Source organism: Dendropsophus ebraccatus, chromosome 8 (genome assembly GCF_027789765.1).
Source record: "Dendropsophus ebraccatus isolate aDenEbr1 chromosome 8, aDenEbr1.pat, whole genome shotgun sequence".
Lineage (NCBI taxonomy): Eukaryota > Metazoa > Chordata > Amphibia > Anura > Hylidae > Dendropsophus > Dendropsophus ebraccatus.
In genome coordinates, this window is record NC_091461.1 from 116,330,208 (window position 1) to 116,348,980 (window position 18,773).

Below are 18,773 nucleotides of genomic sequence, written 5' to 3' on the forward strand. Positions count from 1 at the left end.
CACTTCCTGTAGCACATACAGCAGCTGATAAGTACTGGAAGACTATTTACAGATCTGTAAAACTTTCTGACACCAGTTGATTTGAAAACATTTTTTTTTTCGTAGTACCCCTTTAAATGGAGCTAAGCTTCAAGTCTATGGACACAACCTATAGACTTGCGTGCCTTATCCATGACAGGCCTCGGCTGGATTTAGGAGCCCATGAACGTACAATGGAGGGAGAATTAGGCATAATGGGGTAAATTTATCAAGCATGGTGTAAAGTTAAACAGGCTCAGTTGCCCCTAGCAACCAATCAGATTCCACCTTTCATTCCTCACAGACTCTTTGGAAAATGAAAGGTGGAATCTGATTGGTTGCTAGGGGCGACTGAGACAGTCTCACTTTACACCATGTTTGATAAATCTGCCCCAATGTGTCTATAGATTATTGTTTGAACATGAAAATCTTTAACCGTTTATTTTATACTTTTTCAGCCGTCTATGGAAACAGAAACAGCAAAGTGTGCATTCTGGAAATATGCCCCCGAATCACTGCAGGGAGAGTGGTCTACGGAGGGGTGCGAGGTGGAGTACTCCAACATTAGCCATACGTCCTGCAAATGTAACCACCTCACACATTTCGCTATTCTGATGTCGCCAATGAGTCACAATCAGGTGAGGAGCTGTCACACCGCATACTGTAAGGTATATTGTATAGTGTATACAACTGTATAGTGTAAGGTATATTATATAATGTATACAACTGTATAATAGTGTATATAACTGTATAGTGTAAGGTATATTGTATAGTGTATACAACTTTAGGCTAGGTTCACACTCTGTATCTGTGCGGCTGTATTGCGGGCGGTAAATCATCGGCCGGATTTTTCCGGTTCATGCGTACGCTGGAAAGTATACGATATACGGCTGCACAGTGCACACTATGTATGAATCTACGGCCCGATCGTCAACGGACCCGTAAAAAATGAACAAGACCATTGTTTGCGGCTGAAAATGCGGCCGTGGATTGACAGGCGGTCCGTACGGAGTACTTCAAAAATAGCCGGCAATGATGCCGAATGCCGATGCCTCTAATAGTTAATATATTAAATTAATAAAACACATAATCTTTGTAATAAAGTCACTTTCGTAGTTCAATAATTTAATTCTAACGAATCCATCATTGTGCAATTAAATATACTGTTAAAATAAATATATATATATATATATATATATATATATATATATACATAAATGTATATTTATATATATATATTTATTTTTTGACAGTATATTTAATTGCACAATGATGGATTGGTTTAAATTAAATAATTGAACAACGAAACTGATTTTATTACAAAGAAAATGTGTTTTATTAATTAAATATTAATTAGTACAGGAAGCTCCATAAGCCATTAATTCATATTCCCGGTAATAGAGCATTCTGTACTAATCATCACTTTACTTTAATTAAAACATCAAATGTTTCTTCTAATTATGTTATGACAATAGCATTATTAGAAGAAACATTTAGAATTATATGTGCGCTCAGCTGATTGGCTGATCGGCTGAGCGCACATATAATGAGCCGGTCCGCAGTACAGTGACTTCATTGTGCTGCGGACCAGCGAAGAGGACACATCGGGGTGAGTATAGAGCTCTCCCCACCCCCTCCCCTGCACTGCACCCATCCCAGGAAGGAAGGGGGGTCACTTAACCCCTTCCTTGCTGGGATGTGTGCAGTCTGACATCAGTCTGGCCCTCAAGGGGTTAAGGGGGATGCAATACATCCTCCCTTAACCCCTTGGGGGCCAGACTGTAAGCAGCGATCTGTAAAGATGATGCATACTGTAAGGAGCACAACACCGCTCACAATGATGGGTGTTGTGCTCCTGTTTGTGTGTTCTTTGTGTGTCTCTCCCTTTTTGTTTTTCAGATATCGGTATCCTGGGGATTACGTCGGATTCCATGGACTACGTCGATGACCAGCGGTTGTTTGGTGTGTTTTTTTTATAAAATGGTCAATGAGGGGTGTTTTTATTTGAATAAAAAAAAAATCACTTGTGTCTTGTCTTTATTTCTTTACTTTATAGACTTAGTAGTGGAAGCCGTCTAATAGACGGATTCCATTACTAAGTTGGGGCTATAAAAATAGGGGGGACCCTATGCATTTTTTTAAAATAAATAAATAATAAAAAAAAAAAAACGCATAGGGTCCCCCCTATTTTTATAACCAGCCGGGTTAAAAACCAAACGACTGCAGCCTGGTAACACCAGGGTGGGAAGAGCCATTGTTTTAGGCCCTCCCCAGCCTAAATCTTACCAGCCTGCTGCCGCCCGGTCCAGGAGCGCCAATTTTGACGCTCCGGGACCACTGGCACCCGGCTCTTCCCAGTACCCCTGGTGGCATTGGGTACTGGGGTAATAATGGGGGGTTAGTGTTAGCCATTTTATACCGGCTAACACTAGGCCCCAACTTAGTAATGGATTCCGTCTATTAGACGGCTTCCACTACTAAGTCTATAAAGTAAAGAAATAAAGACAAGACACAAGTGAAAATTTTTTTTTATTGAAATAAAAACACCCCCACACCCCTCATTGACCATTTTATTAAAAAAAAAAACACCAAACAACCGCTGGTCATCGACGTAGTCCACGGAATCCGACGTTATCCCCAGGATACCGATATCTGAAAAACAAAAAGGGAGAAACACACAAAAAACACACAAACAGGAGCACAACACCCATCATTGTGAGCGGTGTTGTGCTCCTTACAGTATGCAGCATCTTTACAGATCGCTGCTTACAGTCTGGCCCCCAAGGGGTTAAGGGAGGATGTATTGCATCCCCCTTAACCCCTTGGGGGCCAGACTGATGTCAGACTGCACCCATCCCAGCAAGGAAGGGGTTAAGTGACCCCCCTTCCTTACTGGGATGGGTGCAGTGCAGGGGAGGGGGTGGGGAGAGCTCTATACTCACCCCGATGTGTCCTCTTCGCTGGTCCGCAGCACAATGAAGTCACTGTACTGCGGACCGGCTCTTTATATGTGCGCTCAGCCGATCAGCCAATCAGCTGAGCGCACATATAATTCTAAATGTTTCTTCTAATAATGCTATTGTGATAACATAATTAGAAGAAACATTTGATGTTTTCATTAAAGTAAAGTGATGCTTAGTACAGAAAGCTCTATTGCCGGGAATATGAATTAACGGCTTCCTGGAGCTTCCTGTACTAATTAATATTTAATTAATAAAACACATTTTCGTTGTAATAAAATCAGTTTCGTTGTTCAATAATTTAATTCTAACGAATCCATCATTGTGCAATTAAATATATTGTCAAAAAATAAATATATATATAAATATACATTTATTTATATATATATATATTTATTTTAACAGTATATTTAATTGCACAATGATGGATTCGTTAGAATTAAATTATTGAACAACGAAACTGATTTTATTACAACGAAAATGTGTTTTATTAATTTAATATATTAACTATTAGAGGCATCGGCATTCGGCATCATTGCCGGCTATTTTTGAAGTACTCCGTACGGACCGCCTGTCAATCCTCGGCCGTGAATTTGCACATTTCCAGCCGCAAACAATGGTCTTGTTTATTTTTTACGGGTCCGTTGATGATAGGGCCGTAGATTCATACATAGTGTGCACTGTGCAGCCGTATATCCTATACTTTCCAGCATACGCATGAACCGGAAAAATCCGGCCGATGATTTACCGCCCGCAACACAGCCGCACAGATACATAGTGCGAACCTAGCCGTATAGTGTAAGGTATCCTGTATAGTGTATATAACTGTATAGTGTAAGGTATATTATATAATGTATATAACTGTATAGTGTAAGGTATATTATATAATGTATATAACTGTATAGTGTAAGGTATATTATATAATGTATATAACTGTATAGTGTAAGGTATACTGTATAGTGTATAGAACTTCATAGTGTGAGGTATATTGTATAGTCTATAGAACTACATAGTGTAAGGTTTATAGTGTAAGTAGTGTATAGTGTAAGGTTTATTGTATAGTATATACAACTGTAGGGTATGTTCACATTACGTATGAGACCGGCCGTTCACGGATCACGTAACGGCCGGTCTCTGAAAAGAGAGGGCCGCAGAGTTCTGATGCGGGCGCATCCGTGCACGCTCGCATCAGAACTCTCTAATGCACACTATGGAGCGGGTGGTCTGAGCCACTCGCTCCATAGTGTGCACCGACAGGGTTTTCTGCGGCCGCTATTCAATGAATCGCGGCCGCAGACAACTGACATGTGAGTTGTTTGCGATGCCAGGCTCGCACTGGGCAACAGGGGAGCAGGGGAATCCCCCGGTGGGCCCTAACCATTGGTGGGCCCCTGAGCAGGAGGTCTGCATCCCTGTTTAGCAGCTCCTTGATGACATATAATCCCCCAGTTAGTTTCATGGGACTTCACCTTTCAAGAAACTTAAAGGGGTTATCCAGCGCTACAAAAACATGGCCACTTTTCCCCCTACTGTTGTCTCCAGTTCAGGTGCAGTTTGCAATTAAGCTCCATTTACTTCAATAAAACTGAGTTTCAGAACCCCACCCAATCTGGAGACAACAGTAGGGGGAAAGTGGCCATGTTTTTGTAGTGCTGGATAACCCCTTTAAGTGGACGGCTGTGCTGTTTGCCTGGACAGCTCCTATGCACTAGAACAGGGATGGGGAACCTTTGACCCTCCAGCAGTTGCAAAACTACAACTCCCATCATGCCTGGACAACTCCTATACACTAGAACAGGGATGGGGAACCTTAAGCCTTCGGCTGTCCAGGTCCCCATCCCTGGAGTGTCTGACCAGTTACTAACAGTGAACGAGCATTGCCGGTCACATACAGTACACAGCACTGTGGAAAGTCACTATAATAATGTGAAAGGTTTGGCGCTGGGTATATCTGGTGTATGTAGGGTGGGCCCCAAGAATAAAATATTCCCTGGTGGGCCCAAGGTACCCCAGTCTGACACTGTGCGGCGCCGCTAGGGATCCCGGTCGGAGTGTATACCGTATGTATACACTCCGACCGGGATCCCTTCAGCCTGCAGCACTACGTAAGTTCTGTGGAAATCACGGCCGTTGAAACAATGGCTGCGATTTCCACGGAACTTATGTAGTGTGAACATAGCCGTATAGTGTAAGCTTTATTGGGGACAATGCCATCACATCAAACAGCTCCCCATATCTCAGCTTCCTTGATTTCTCAGGATTTTGGCAGATAATGGAAATTTTTAGCGGTCACAGTCAGACAGAAAGTGCAGAATCCGCCCCATTGAGACCATCCGGCTCCTCCCTTATATCGGACTCTATATGAGACTAATAGGAGATATAGTATAGGCCTCTGACTGAATCGTAAAGAGAGGATTCAACCATTCACTCAGCTGGGTGATAAAGCGCTGACGTCGGCTCTTCTCTAATTCGTATCCACCGAGCTCTAAATAAATAATGCTTCTCGATGTTCTCTAATTATTGATCAAGTAAAACCCAATCACAGACTTTCTATTATTTTCTCATTGGTGTCTGCACAGATTACTTTATGCTTAATAGAAATGGATTTGAGGAGACTCCGCCAAGTCAATGAGTTTTCATCTATCTCCCCTTTTGCTTACGGCTTTCTTTATTTTGCAGTTTCTTAATTTTTATAATACAATCTTAAGTGCTTATCCAGCGTAAAATCTACAAAGAATTTATCTTCTAAGTGCCAGACAGATGTTACGTGAGATGAGATGAAGACTTATTCAGGGAGGAAAAGCTGGCTGTATACATTGGCTATACGTCAGTCAGTGACTATATCCTGTAGCCTCCCGACTCTCTCCTAATGTCAGGGGAGATCAGGATCAGGCAGTGGGAGTCCGGCATTCATTTAACCCCTCAATTAATTGAGAAATTACATGCACGCTCTGCCGAGCTGAGCATGCACGAATACATGACGATTGGGGGACTTAGCTGATGACAGCTATCCTAAAGGGTCCCGAATCGGTTGGGCTATGGGTATCAGTTGGGCTATGGTATTAAGACCCCCAATGATTGTTGCATCAAGCCAGGAGAAGTTCTTGGCTGGGCTCTTCTCTTCCTGACTCGTTGCAATCCTGGAGATTACTATATATATATATATATATATATATATATATATATATATATATAATTTATATAATATTTTATATTATATTTACTATTAATTATATTAAACATTTATATTTATTATATTCCTATTACTCTAGAGTAGGAGTAGGGGTCCTTGGCTCTCCAGCTGTTGCAAAACTACAACTCCCATCATGCCTGGACAGCCAAAGCTTTAGCTGGAGGTCTGAATATATAGAACTCGACCTCTCAAAACTTTTGTATTGCCTTTATGTCACATGAAAAGTTTGTGGCCATTTAAAGAGCTATAGCTAGTTTTCTTTGCCTTATTAGCTGTGTCTCCCTGTTGTTGTCTAAGTTCCCGACCACCTCTCTGTGTTATTAGTGGTGGCCAGGCCGCTGAGTCACTACTTCACTGCTTCATCTTCACACTGACAGGTCCTGTGGAGCTGTCATGAAGATGTCAGGACAGGACCTGGCATAGCAGAGCTAGACACAGAACAGCAGAATGCAGAGCAGCAGAACACAGTGCTGCTGGCCAGAACAGCCAATGACTGTGGAGATACCCATCCTCCACCCAGAGCAGGAAGTGAAAGCAGACTAGTAGCATGAAGCATGAATTTTGGCAGCTGAGACTACCTCTTTAAGGGTATGTCCAGTTTTAGACTGTTCATTTGACATCATGGGGAATGATATTGATCAAGAGTGAGATTTTATTTGCCAATTTTGAGGAATAACGAACTTATTGTAAGAAGGATATAGTTCCTGTATAACAAAAAACACATATTCACTGCAAAAAGCATAGGCTAAACTACAAAGAAAAATATATATTATAAAAAAAAAATAAAAGATTGTGTAATTTAAAAAATAAATAAATAAAAAAAAATAAAAGCTTAATAAAATCTCAACAATGAAAATATAAAAAGAAACAGCAAATATTTTCAAGTTAACTGGTGTGAAAAAGTTATACAGATTTATCATTTACTTCTGTTTGAAAAAAAAATGAAGCCTTCCAGTATTTATCAGCTGCTGTATGTCCCGTAGGAAGTGGTGTATTCTTTCCAGCCTGACACAGTGATCTCTGCTGCCACCTCTGTTCATGTCAGGAACTGTCCGGAGCAGCAGCAAATCCCCATAGAAAACCTCTCCTGCTCTGGACAGTTCCTGACATGGACAGAGGTGGCAGCAGAGAGCACAGTTAAAGAATAGAATAATAGACAATGTATACCCCATGTTATAAAGTGTACATGACTACACAGCAGCAGCATGTGAGATATACAGGTTGTCGGCTAGGCTGTGCATGCTGGGAGTTGTAGTTTTACCACAACTGGAGAACCACAGGTTGGAGACGGTTGCTCTTCATCATAGCACATAGCATTACATGGAGCCATCCCTATTACCAGTCCCTGGGCCGGAGGGGATGCCGGAGCTAAATATACATTACAGTCAATAGTTAAATCCAGGTCAGGTTGTCGCTGGGCTGTGACTCATCCTGTTTGTTCTGTGTGTTTGTCTCCTCTAGGTGGCCACTCATCACAGCATCCTGACACGCATCACCCAGCTTGGGATCATCATCTCCCTGATTTGTCTCTCCTTGTGCATCTTTACCTTCTTCTTCTTCAGTGAAATCCAGAGCACCAGGACGACAATTCACAAGAATCTCTGCTGCGCCTTATTCTTAGCCGAGCTGCTCTTTATCATCGGGATAAATATGACCAAAAATAAGGTATAACATGTACTGGATGATTGATAGATAGATAGATAGATAGATAGATAGATAGATAGATAGATAGATAGATAGACAGATAGATAGATAGATAGGAGATAGATAGATAGATAGATAGATAGATAGATAGATAGATAATAGATAGATAGATAGATAGATAGATAGATAGATAGATAGATAGATAATAGATAGGAGATAGATAGATAGATAGATAGATAGATAGATAGATAGATAGATAGATAGATAGGAGATAGATAGGAGATAGTAGACAGAGATAGAAAGAAAAAAGAAAGAAACAAAGAGTAAACAGAGATAGAAGACAGATTGAAAGATACATAGATAGGAGATAGATAGAAGAGATGAAAGGGTAAATAAATATATAGATATGTAGATAGGTGTTGGCTGTGACCCCTTCTCGTCTATATACGCCCCTATATACAGTAAGGTCGCCCATCATTTAGTTTATTTCATCCTCTGTGCTGCTGGAGGTTCATTATTCAGTATTTTTCATCTACAATGGACAATCTTCAGGGCGCTCAGCAGATCTCCGCGATCCTTCCCATTCTCATTTTCATCCTTTGTAGTTTCCTTAGGCTATGTTCACACAGCGTAAGAGACTGGCCGTTCTGTAACCCGGCCGGCTCATGGAACGACCAGTCTCGGAAAAGATTATCCCGGCCGATACTGCAGTACCGCCCAGATGATCTTTCGTGCTGCAGAGTTCTGATGCGGGCTCATCCGCACGCACCCGCATCAGAACACTCCACTGCACACTATGAAGCGGGAGCCGCTCGCTCCGTAATGTGCACTGACAGGGTTTTCTGCGGCCGCTATTCACTGAATAGAAAACTGACATGTCAGTTGTTTGCGGCACCGCAAGAGATCTTGGCCAGAGTGTATACTATGTGTATATGCTCCGACCGGGATTCCATAGAAGATAAGGCAGCGTGTTCTTTCGTACAAAGTAGCAACAATGGCCGTACTTTTACGAAAAAATACGCTTTGGGAACATACCCAGAAAGTAAAAAAGCTTCTGAATGGAGTATGATACATAGGGATACAATATATCATTAAGAGGAAAACAGATGCAAAATATCTAAAGGGATAATAACAACAACAATATTAACAATAATAATAATAATAATAATAGTAATAATAATAGTAATAGTAATAATAATAATAATAATAATAATAATAATAATGTTATGATTCTCTCTGCTATACACACAGTATACACATCACATATATACGTAATCCGTGTTTTAGGTTATTATACCGTATTTAATACCACATCCCCTTCCATTGTAGTCGGCTGCATTCGGCAAAGTACATAAACACGTAATTTAAAAAACATTAAAGGACCAGTTGGGAGAAACAGTCGATTATTACAATATGCTAATTCCGACAAATGAATCATCTGCCATTCTAATCTACTAAGCATCTTTGGTAAAGAGAAATCGCTGTAATTCATTCCTTAAATTACTTAACTACTTTAATTCCACATTCAGGATTTTATGCTGTGATGTATTTATAGCGTCCTCCCTGCTTTAGATGGTTTATGCTAATGCCGGCTGCCCCCCCCCCCCCCCCGCCGCCTCACCCCCCGCTCCCCGATGACCCATTTCAGGTATGCTAACCACCACAATCATTCATGCCTGTATTGTGGCTGATGCAGGGATTCTAAGAACGAGACATCTTTTTATGGATGCCATTATGAGCTGACATATCACACCTTAAGGTAGTAGGGTGACCTTCTGATTCCGCCTCTATGTTGCTCCTTCCCATAATGCATCCTGGTGCCACCTCTTCCCCAGGTAAATAATGCACCCGGCCATCCACATGATGGAGAACGTCATTCCTCCTCCATTGCTTAATGCTCCAGTTCTTATACTCTTATGTCCATTGTGGACTCTCTGACCAATCTGAGGATTATCGTTCGGATAATTGTTAACGATAAACGATCTCAAACGACCGCTATTGCGAACAACCTGAAATTGTTCTCCCAATTACACGAAACCATGATCGTTACTTATGATCGTTCTTGCGGTCGTCTTGTCGTTGCTATTATGTTCGTCGCTACTGCGAACAATGTCTTATTCCATGCGAACGATTTGCGAACGAGAAGGTCTCATTAAGCGATCAATGATTTCTCGTTCATCGTTTATTTGTTAACTGCTATTCAACCGAACGATTATCGCTTTAACGATTATCGCTTTATTCGAACGATTAAACGATTATCCGAATGATAATCGTTCCTGTGGAATAGGACTTCTTCCATCATAGACTGCAGGAGCTTTTTAGCACTTTACTCTACAGTAGTTCTGTGGGATCAGACCAGACAGGCTAGCCGCCCTCTCCATGTACATTGATGAGTCTTGGCTGCCCCTGGCTCTGCCACCAGTTCACCGGTTGTCCTTCCTTGGTAGGTACCAACAACTCCACACCGGGAATATCCTATACCTGCTATGATAGTGACGCTGTGATCCGGCCCCCATCATAGGGCCGCATTAGATCACTATAGTAACTATAGTCCCCGCGATTGGCTGAATAGCCTGTAAATTCAGAGAGCAGCTCTGAAGTTGCATTGGCGGCTGTGGGGAGCACAGAAAAGTGAAGAGAACACTGGGGAGTGCGGCCCATGATTTTAGTTCAGGACAAAAAGACACAATTAGCCGATGATTGTTTGTCTTTATTACATGGAGCGATCGCATCAGCCTGATTCAGCATATTATCGATCCATGTTATAAGGCTTATAGTTTGGCTCAGTCATTTTCCCATTTTCCAGCCACCATCATCAACTTCAAGATCTGACTGGTGCCTTGGTGCCAAACCATCAGTGGTTGTATGGTGACCATGCCATACATTAGTATGTTGTGAGCTTCCACAGAGGCAGCAGGGGGTATCCTGCGCCCCCATAGTAGTCGCTTGCCCTACCCCTATGGCACACTATTGCTGTATCCTGCCCTCCATGCCACTTAAAGAGTACTTGTCACATGTCATGGCTATGAGCCTTGCTGCTGCACCCACTCCCCGGGCTCCTCTGTCGGGCCCCATGCGCAGCCTTCTCTTTGGCCCCTCAGAGCACCTTTACCCATCCGCCCTCCTGCTCCCTCCTCCTCGGTTTGGTGAGCGCGTCCCTCCCCCCTTCCCCCCCGTTTGAGCCTCTGCATGCTAGCCCCTTTAGTGTTGCAGTCCCTGCTTTTCTCCCCGTTGTTCCTGCACCATGTCTTCTGCTTGTGGTTCCAGCCCTGCTTCCAGCCATGGTCCTGCCTTTGTGTCTCCAGCTGCAACTCGCCTGCCCCCGGTAGCAAGCCAAGCCAGGGGAAGCGACCTGGGGGTCACCTGCCGCAGCAAGTCTCTGGTGAAAACCAAAGGCCTCTTAGACTCTGCTGCATGGTGCTGCTTACACCATCCACATCGGTGGTTCAGCGGAACCACCACTTCCTGCAGGACATACAGCAGCTGATAACTAGAAGACATGACATGAAAGACATGAGATTTTTTTAATTCTCCATAACTTACTGAAACCGGTTAATTTAAAAAAAAAACAAACAAAAAAAAAAAAAACTGTAGTTCCCCTTTAAAACAATACTAAACAAAGTTTCAAAATTAGACCTCCCCTTTAACGCTGTCCTATCCCACAAACCTCCGTGCCCGTTCCGTCCTCCTTTCATCTACTTTATTTCAGTCTATGTATATTTTACCCCAAAACTATCTCCTAACTTCCTCTCCTTCCAGTCCCTCGTCGTCACATTATCTGGGTGAAATATTTTTGGAATCTTGTCTTGCTGACTTAAGACATATTGCAGAAAGCAATAACATGTATACCGTCTATGTATTTAAAGAGGATCTTGCATAGATATGCCAGGGGAAATCAATTCCGCAGTGTGACACTGTAGACTCGGGAGCCGGCGCACACAGGAATAATTGCTTTTGTTTTATTGTTTAAATATTGGAAGGTGGTAATATTCACGAGGCGCAAGGCAGCGGTAACTAATGTTTATCCTCCCCTGGGGGAGCCGCAATCAGCTATTCTATACTCCGCTTATTTCTCCACATTTCTATGGAAACTTGTGTGAACTGTATAATGTTCCGGAGCAGATGCCACTTTAAAACTTAGTCACTTTGAAAACTCTTGTTCTTATTTATCGGCCTTTCTGAAGAACGAGAACAAATTTCTTTTGTGAATGTTCCGCGACTCGATGTTGTTTTTCAGTGGGAAGCAAAAAATATATATATGTGTTAGCGAGAAGAAAAATCACTGGGATGAGAAAAAAAGAAAAAAAAGCTGAGCGTTGAATGCGAAGTCAAGGTTGACATCTTAAAGGGATTGTACAGTCTTTTTTTTTTTTACGCAGAAAGGAAAAGTTGCTCATTTCTTCCGTCTGAGTAGAACTTCTTGTCTTGAGGAGGCTTTGTTTAGAAGTTATCATGTTTTCGATAGCAGCGTCGGGGTTGTTTAAGGTTTCTTATAGTATCAGAAGAGGTTGTGTAAATATTGAGGTTTGTATAGATGCCCGTACACTTAGGGCCTTATTACCACGGGGCGATTATTGATCGAAAAATCGTTAGATTGTTCGTATTTAAACGATAATTGTTTAGTGTAATAGCAGACAACGATTAAACGACCAACAAGAAACGAGAATTTAGACCTATTTTTATCAATGAACGTTCGCATGGAATAAGACGTCGATCGCAGTAGCGATGAACGCAATAGTGACAAGGCGACCGCAAGAACGATCATAAGTAACGATCATTGTTCCATGTAATTGGGCGAACGATTTCAGGTCGTTCGCAATAGCGGTCGATTGAGATCATTTATTGTTGATCGTTGAAAAATCGCTTCGTGTAATAGTACCCTTAAAGGGGTACTCTGGTGATTTTTATTTTATTTGTTTATTTATTTTTTATTTTATTTTTCAAATCAACTGGTGTTAGAAAGTTATATAGATATGTAATCTACTTCTATTTAAAAATCTCCAGTCTTCCAGTACTTATCGACTGCTGTATGCCCTGCAGGAAGTGGTGTATTCTTTCCAGTGTGACACAGTGCTCTCTGCTGCCACCTCTGTCCATGTCAGGAACTGTCCGGAGCAGGAGAGGTTTTCTACGGGGATTTGCTGCTGCTCTTGACAGTTCCTGACATGGACAGAGGTGGCAGCAGAGAGCACTGTGTTAGACTGGAAAGAATAAACAACTTCCTGCAGGACATACAGCAGCTGATAAGTACTGGAACACTGGAGATTTTTAAATAGAAGTTATTTGCAAATCTGTATAACTTTCTGACACCAGTTGAGTACCCCTTTAAGGGCAGGTTCAGACTGGCCTACAGGACGGGAGTTGGATGGTAAGGAACTCCGCTTGCCATTTTGGTCTAGTTTTGACAGAGATGTAGTCACTCACTGTATCTCTGTGACTGACAAGCCTAGGTGACAAGATATCTAGTCTTCATGTCCCTTCCGTGTCAGAATATTAAAGAGCCCATTTTTGTATATTTTATTTACACATTCCTTAAAGGTGAACCAGGCACCCTGCTCTCATATGAGCATAGGGCACGAGGTTAAATGCTCAAATCTCCCATTGATTTCAATAGGGTTTATTACTCACTAGCTGCCTGATTTTACCGATCTAGGCAGCTATTAGGTAGGACCTTTTCTGCTTTATGGAAAACCCCTTTAAAACGACTCTGTACCCACAATCTGACCCCCCAAACCACTTGTACCTTCGGATAGCTGCTTTTAATCCATCTGATCTGTCTTGGGGTCCGTTCAGCAGGTGATGCAGTTATTGTCATAAAAACAACTTTTAATCCTGCAGCACTGTGTCTAACGGCCGGGGCTTACATTTGTATATGCATTAGGCTGGCACAACCTCTATGTCCTTCCTCCCCACCCTCCTCATTATTAGGAATGCTCCAGGCAGATTGCTTCCTATTGCCCACCTGTGTGTATAATGAACATGGGCTGGATCGTTAATACACCTGTGCAAAGCTCAAACAGCAGTAAATGTTCCTGGATCATTCCTAATGATGAGGAGGGTGGGGAGGAAGGACGGAGAGAGTGTGCCAGCCTAATGCATATACAAATGTAAGCCCCGGCCGTTAGACACAGCGCTGCCGGATTAAAAGTTGTTTTTATGACAATAACTGCATCCCCTGCCAAATGGACCCCAGGACAGATCTTGGATTAAAAGCAGCTATCCGAAGGTACAAGTGGTTTGGGGGGGTGGGGGGTCAGATTGTGGGTACAGAGTCGCTTTAATGCCATAGGGGCATTTCAGAAGTTTGTATTGTATTGTCTAGAATGAAGGGGCACAAGTGCTCAGCAGTGTGTGATGCACTCCATCATCTTCATTCTAAACAGTTACTGTAAAGGTTGTATGGTTTAATGGAAGTCTTCCATAGTTGTAGCACCCAGTGGCTGAGTGGGAAAACCAGGAGTAAGGGACCCAGGCCGGGCCCTCAAGGTGCTGAAACCAGATTTGTCTCGGCCCAGTTCGGTCTCCCTTTGGAGAGGGGGTCCACCCAAGCCTGTATGTACGCAGTGTGCCGAGGGTAACAGACTTGCAGATGACAGGTTCTGGGCTAAGGGCCCACTGGAAGATTCTCCGGTCCTCCGGCAGGCCAGTCCAACACTATCTATAGGAATTAAGAAGACTGCTTGTTATAGCAGTTCAGCATGGAGATGAAGGAGCACCATACATGCAACTGAGCACTCTTCATTGAGCACTCGGACTTCCATCAATATAAACTTCTGACACATCACTGTGGCATGTCAGACATTTTTTACCATAAAAGTTACACTTAATAGTCTGAAATCTGTCGGCCTGACTAGTGATTTTATTTTTTTTATTTTATGGATCAGGAAGTCTTATTATGATGTTGCCCTATGAATACTTCATGCTCCCAAGGTGACCTCACCTGCTATGGGAATAGAGCAGCAGCCTACCTGGTGCTTGTGCTGGACCAGTGTCGGACAGGGGGATCTAGGGTCCACCAGAGGAATGTTCCTGGGGGTCCACCAATGAGGAACCAGTGAGAAACAACATGTCAGTCAGTGTTTGTGCAGGTTCTAAAGCTGACGGCCCACCGGAGGATTCTCCGGTCTTATGGTGGGCCAGTCCGGCACTGTGCTAGACTGTTTTCATTCATGGTGCAATGTTTGGTCGGTCTTCTCCCAGAAGTTTTACTGTACTTATTCATATACTACGGTATGGAATATGTAATATAAAAATAAATCTTATTATTTCTCCTACTATGACTCCAAATGAAGAGACTCACCAGCTTATAAAGTCAACCCGGAACATTAACGTGTCTGGCGGCTCCATTTCGAAATACATTATTTCCGATCGTTTAGATGTCACCTATAAAGTCGTTTTCTGTTTTATCGAGAAGAAAAAAAAAACTATAATTTGTTTTAGACTGTGGCTTTTTTTTTTTTTTTGTTCCAAACATTTCCTTTTGTTTTGTTGCTTAGTGTGAGATCTCGGTGACTGAACAAGTCTTAATAGCTAACAGCATCATCTATCTTGTTTTATTTTCATTCTCCTCGGGGGAAAAGGATTACATAACCGCTAGTTTGTCATACCTCTTTTCACTTACCATGATCCTGTTTTGTTATACCTATGGCAGAGCCGCAGCCGTTCTCCTGTTCCCGCACTTATCTCCGGAGAAATAGAATAACTATTAATGTTCTCTTTCAGCGCAGTAATTAAACCTTGAATGCACCCAAACAGTCTGGGTTTAATGTAAGCGGAAATGTATCACTTGGTAAGATGGCTTTAGTCATAATAACAGCGAATAATAGGCATATTCTTCAGTATAATCTTCTAATAGGCATCCACGTGTTCAATGCAGAGAATAAATAAATTACACCAGAACTGGAACATATGCCTGCTTAGAGCGCTAAATCTCCTGCTTCCCTTCACACAGCTATAGAGTTACAGGATGAGATTCCGCCTGCTGCCACCTGTAGGGGGCGCTCACTGCATATGGATGTAACCTCTTCTCGACAGTTGACAAACATGGACGTCAAAGGAGATGACACTGCTCCGTACTCGGTGTCATACAGCTTATAGCCTGGAACGTCACTAGCAGTTGGCTCGGCCATCAGTCTAGTGTGTATGGACCCATCCTAAACAACCACTAACAGATTATGTCTGTGATTATAAAGGTTGGCCATAAAAGAAAATCATAAGCAACCCCTTTGTTCAGAAAGAGATAAGCCACAGCCAGAGCTCTCTTGCCATGGCTCACCCCTCCCCTTCCATAGAAAGCACAGGAAAACTCAGCCGTGCTGAACACTCCTGTGTATGGAGACGACGGGAGAGATAACTGACAGCCAATCACTTCAGCCATCAGTTATTAATGTGTATTGTCACTTTAAAGAGGATGTCCATCTTAAACTAACTTGTCCCCTATCCACAGGATAAGGGGACAAGCAAGGAATTGTGGCAGGTGCGACCTCTGTATCCCCTGGCAATCTCCAGATCGGCCCCCAGCTCCTTTGATATGAATACAGCCGTGGGTACGTCACGTGACCAGTGTCTCAATTCCTTCTTATGGAGCCGCCCGAAAGACCCAAGTACTTTACTCAGCTCTCTCCGGTGGCTCTATAGAATTTGAATGGAGCCGCTGGAAAGAGCCGAGTATAGTACCTGGGTCTTTCTGGCAGCTCCATAGGAATGAATAGAGCCACGGGTCACGTGCCGTATCTGTGGCTGTATTAATAAAAAAGGAGCTGATCTGGGTTACAGAGGTTTAGACCCCCTGCGATCCTCCCGCTCAGGAAGGGTATGCTAGGAAATACGAAAATACACTGCAAAAAATGCAATAAGCTGCGCCAAAGTCATAATGAAGTATATTGTACAAGCAGCCAAGTCTATTACGGCAATTATAGTATAAGTCACAAAAGACCAGAAAAAAAAAGTTAGAAAATGTAATAAAATACAACTTCTCTTTTCCCACTTATCACTTGATCACTTGTATATTTTTTAACGCACACAGTGAAGTCCGGAACTCCCAAAAATATAGATGAAAAAAGAGCTCAAAGTGAAATCCACCAATAAAATTGACAGCTCCCCCTGAAAAAAACGAACCCTGCACAGATGTGACATAAAATTAATGCTGCGTACTGTCGCTCTGGTCCCCCGGCCCCTGGCGGCTTCCTGGTTAGAGTGGGCACCCAGGATGTGATGTGTCAGGCTCAGTCAGGGGTCTTACATGTCAAATCAGGACATTTAAGCCCCACCCCCTAGGAACATTTAAATCCCTCAAACATCCATTTTTATTGGTGCACAGCTAACATAAGCTCCGCCTCTTTTTTAGCCCTAGTTCTGCTCAGGATTGGCTGCTATAGTCACAAACGGCCCCATACTGTCTTTTTTGGTCCTGTCAATATATATTTTATTTTACATTTCGATCAATTTGTTTAGAAAAAAAAATATTCTGGGCCTCTTCATTACGTAGAACATAAAAAAGAGGGAGGATATAGACATTGGGGTTCTGCCGCGTGGATCTGAACAATTCGTCATGTGCGTTTTATGAAACTTGGGCCCCTTATTCCCCTTTCAATTTTTCTAATACAATTGTACACAAAGAGCTAGAAAACCAGTGTAGCTCTGATTGCTTTACAGTTTAAGTCTCTCGGAGCGTCGGAAATCTGTCATGAATATGTAACGGATAAAATTCCGGAGACACGATACTTGGTTGTAAGCAGCAGTGGTTCTCAATTGTAGTCTTACCAGATGGAACACAAGTGGATTAGACTGCGAACGATCAATGGGATATATCCACCTGTGATATTTTGCATCTCAGTGCCTGAATACAGAAACACAGCGCCAGGGAGGAAACCTCACACATTTTTAGAACATTTTAAAGGGGTACTGCATCAAAAAAAAAAAAAAAAAACTTTCAAATCAACTGGTGCAAGAGAAAGTGTAAATTCGGTCGAGCATCAAGCTTGATCAAGCATCCTGATGCAAACTATGTACAACCAGACATGCTCAGGCTATGTTCTCACTACATAAGTTTCGTAGTAATTACTGCGGAACGTAGTGCTGGCGTCTTTATACACTCCGGCCAGGATCCCTAGCGGTGCCGCAAAAAACTGACATGTCATTTTTATGCGACTATTCATTGAATAGCGGCCACAGAAAACCTGTCAGTGCACTCAATGGAGCGTGCGGCTCCGGCCACCCGCTCCATTGTGGGCAGCGGGAAATTTGATGATCTTCTCTGACACCGGCTGTTCCGTGACACAGAACGTCCGGTGTCTTACAGAGTGGGAACATGGCCTCACTCCACACTAAATATAACCAAACATGGCTTGCAGCGACTATGTAGAGCAAAGATAATGGGGGCGCAAAACACACTGCTGAGCACGTGTGCCCCTTCATTGTAGAAATTGGTAGGGTCTCAGCACCTGGACTTCCACCAATACAAACTTCAGGCATGTCCGAGGACATAACTACCAATATGGGGCCCCCAGCATCAGGGGGCCCTGTGACCTGCTCCTGCAATACACTGGGCCCCCTGAACCATCATCATTTGCAGCACTGGAGGACAAGCAGGCCTCCCTGGATCAGCAGATATCCCTTTAAGTGAAAGCACTCCTGACGAGTGCAATTATGGCTACATTTGACGGCTTAGTGGTCAGTCAGGAAAGAGGGATAAGGCTCAATCAAAAGTTTGCTATAGGGCCCAGCCATTTCTAGTTACACTCCTGGACATGTCGCTAGGTCATTAAAGGAAAAGTCCTACCTTTTCTGCACTGCACTTCCTCCTTCTGGCTGATTCCCATGATGCGTTTTGAGATGAGAGGGGCAGGTGCGCGTTGCAGCCATTGTAGGCAGACAAAGTGGTTGGCCGTCTGTTATTAACACAGAAAGGCTCTGTTCACACAATGTTGAAATTGAGTGGATGGCCGCCATTTAATGGC

General features: G+C 42.8%; 1 protein-coding gene across 2 annotated transcripts in view; it reads left to right on the top strand.

Moving 5' to 3' along the window:
- The window catches only part of ADGRL4 (adhesion G protein-coupled receptor L4), a 117,307-nt gene that overhangs the window by 84,921 nt on the left and 13,613 nt on the right, over nucleotides 1-18,773 (top strand). For both annotated transcript variants that reach the window (XM_069981510.1, XM_069981509.1), the window contains exons 10-11: nucleotides 477-656; nucleotides 7,633-7,836. In XM_069981510.1, coding sequence (XP_069837611.1) covers nucleotides 477-656; nucleotides 7,633-7,836 — 384 coding nt within the window. The remainder of the gene's footprint in view (nucleotides 1-476; nucleotides 657-7,632; nucleotides 7,837-18,773) is intronic.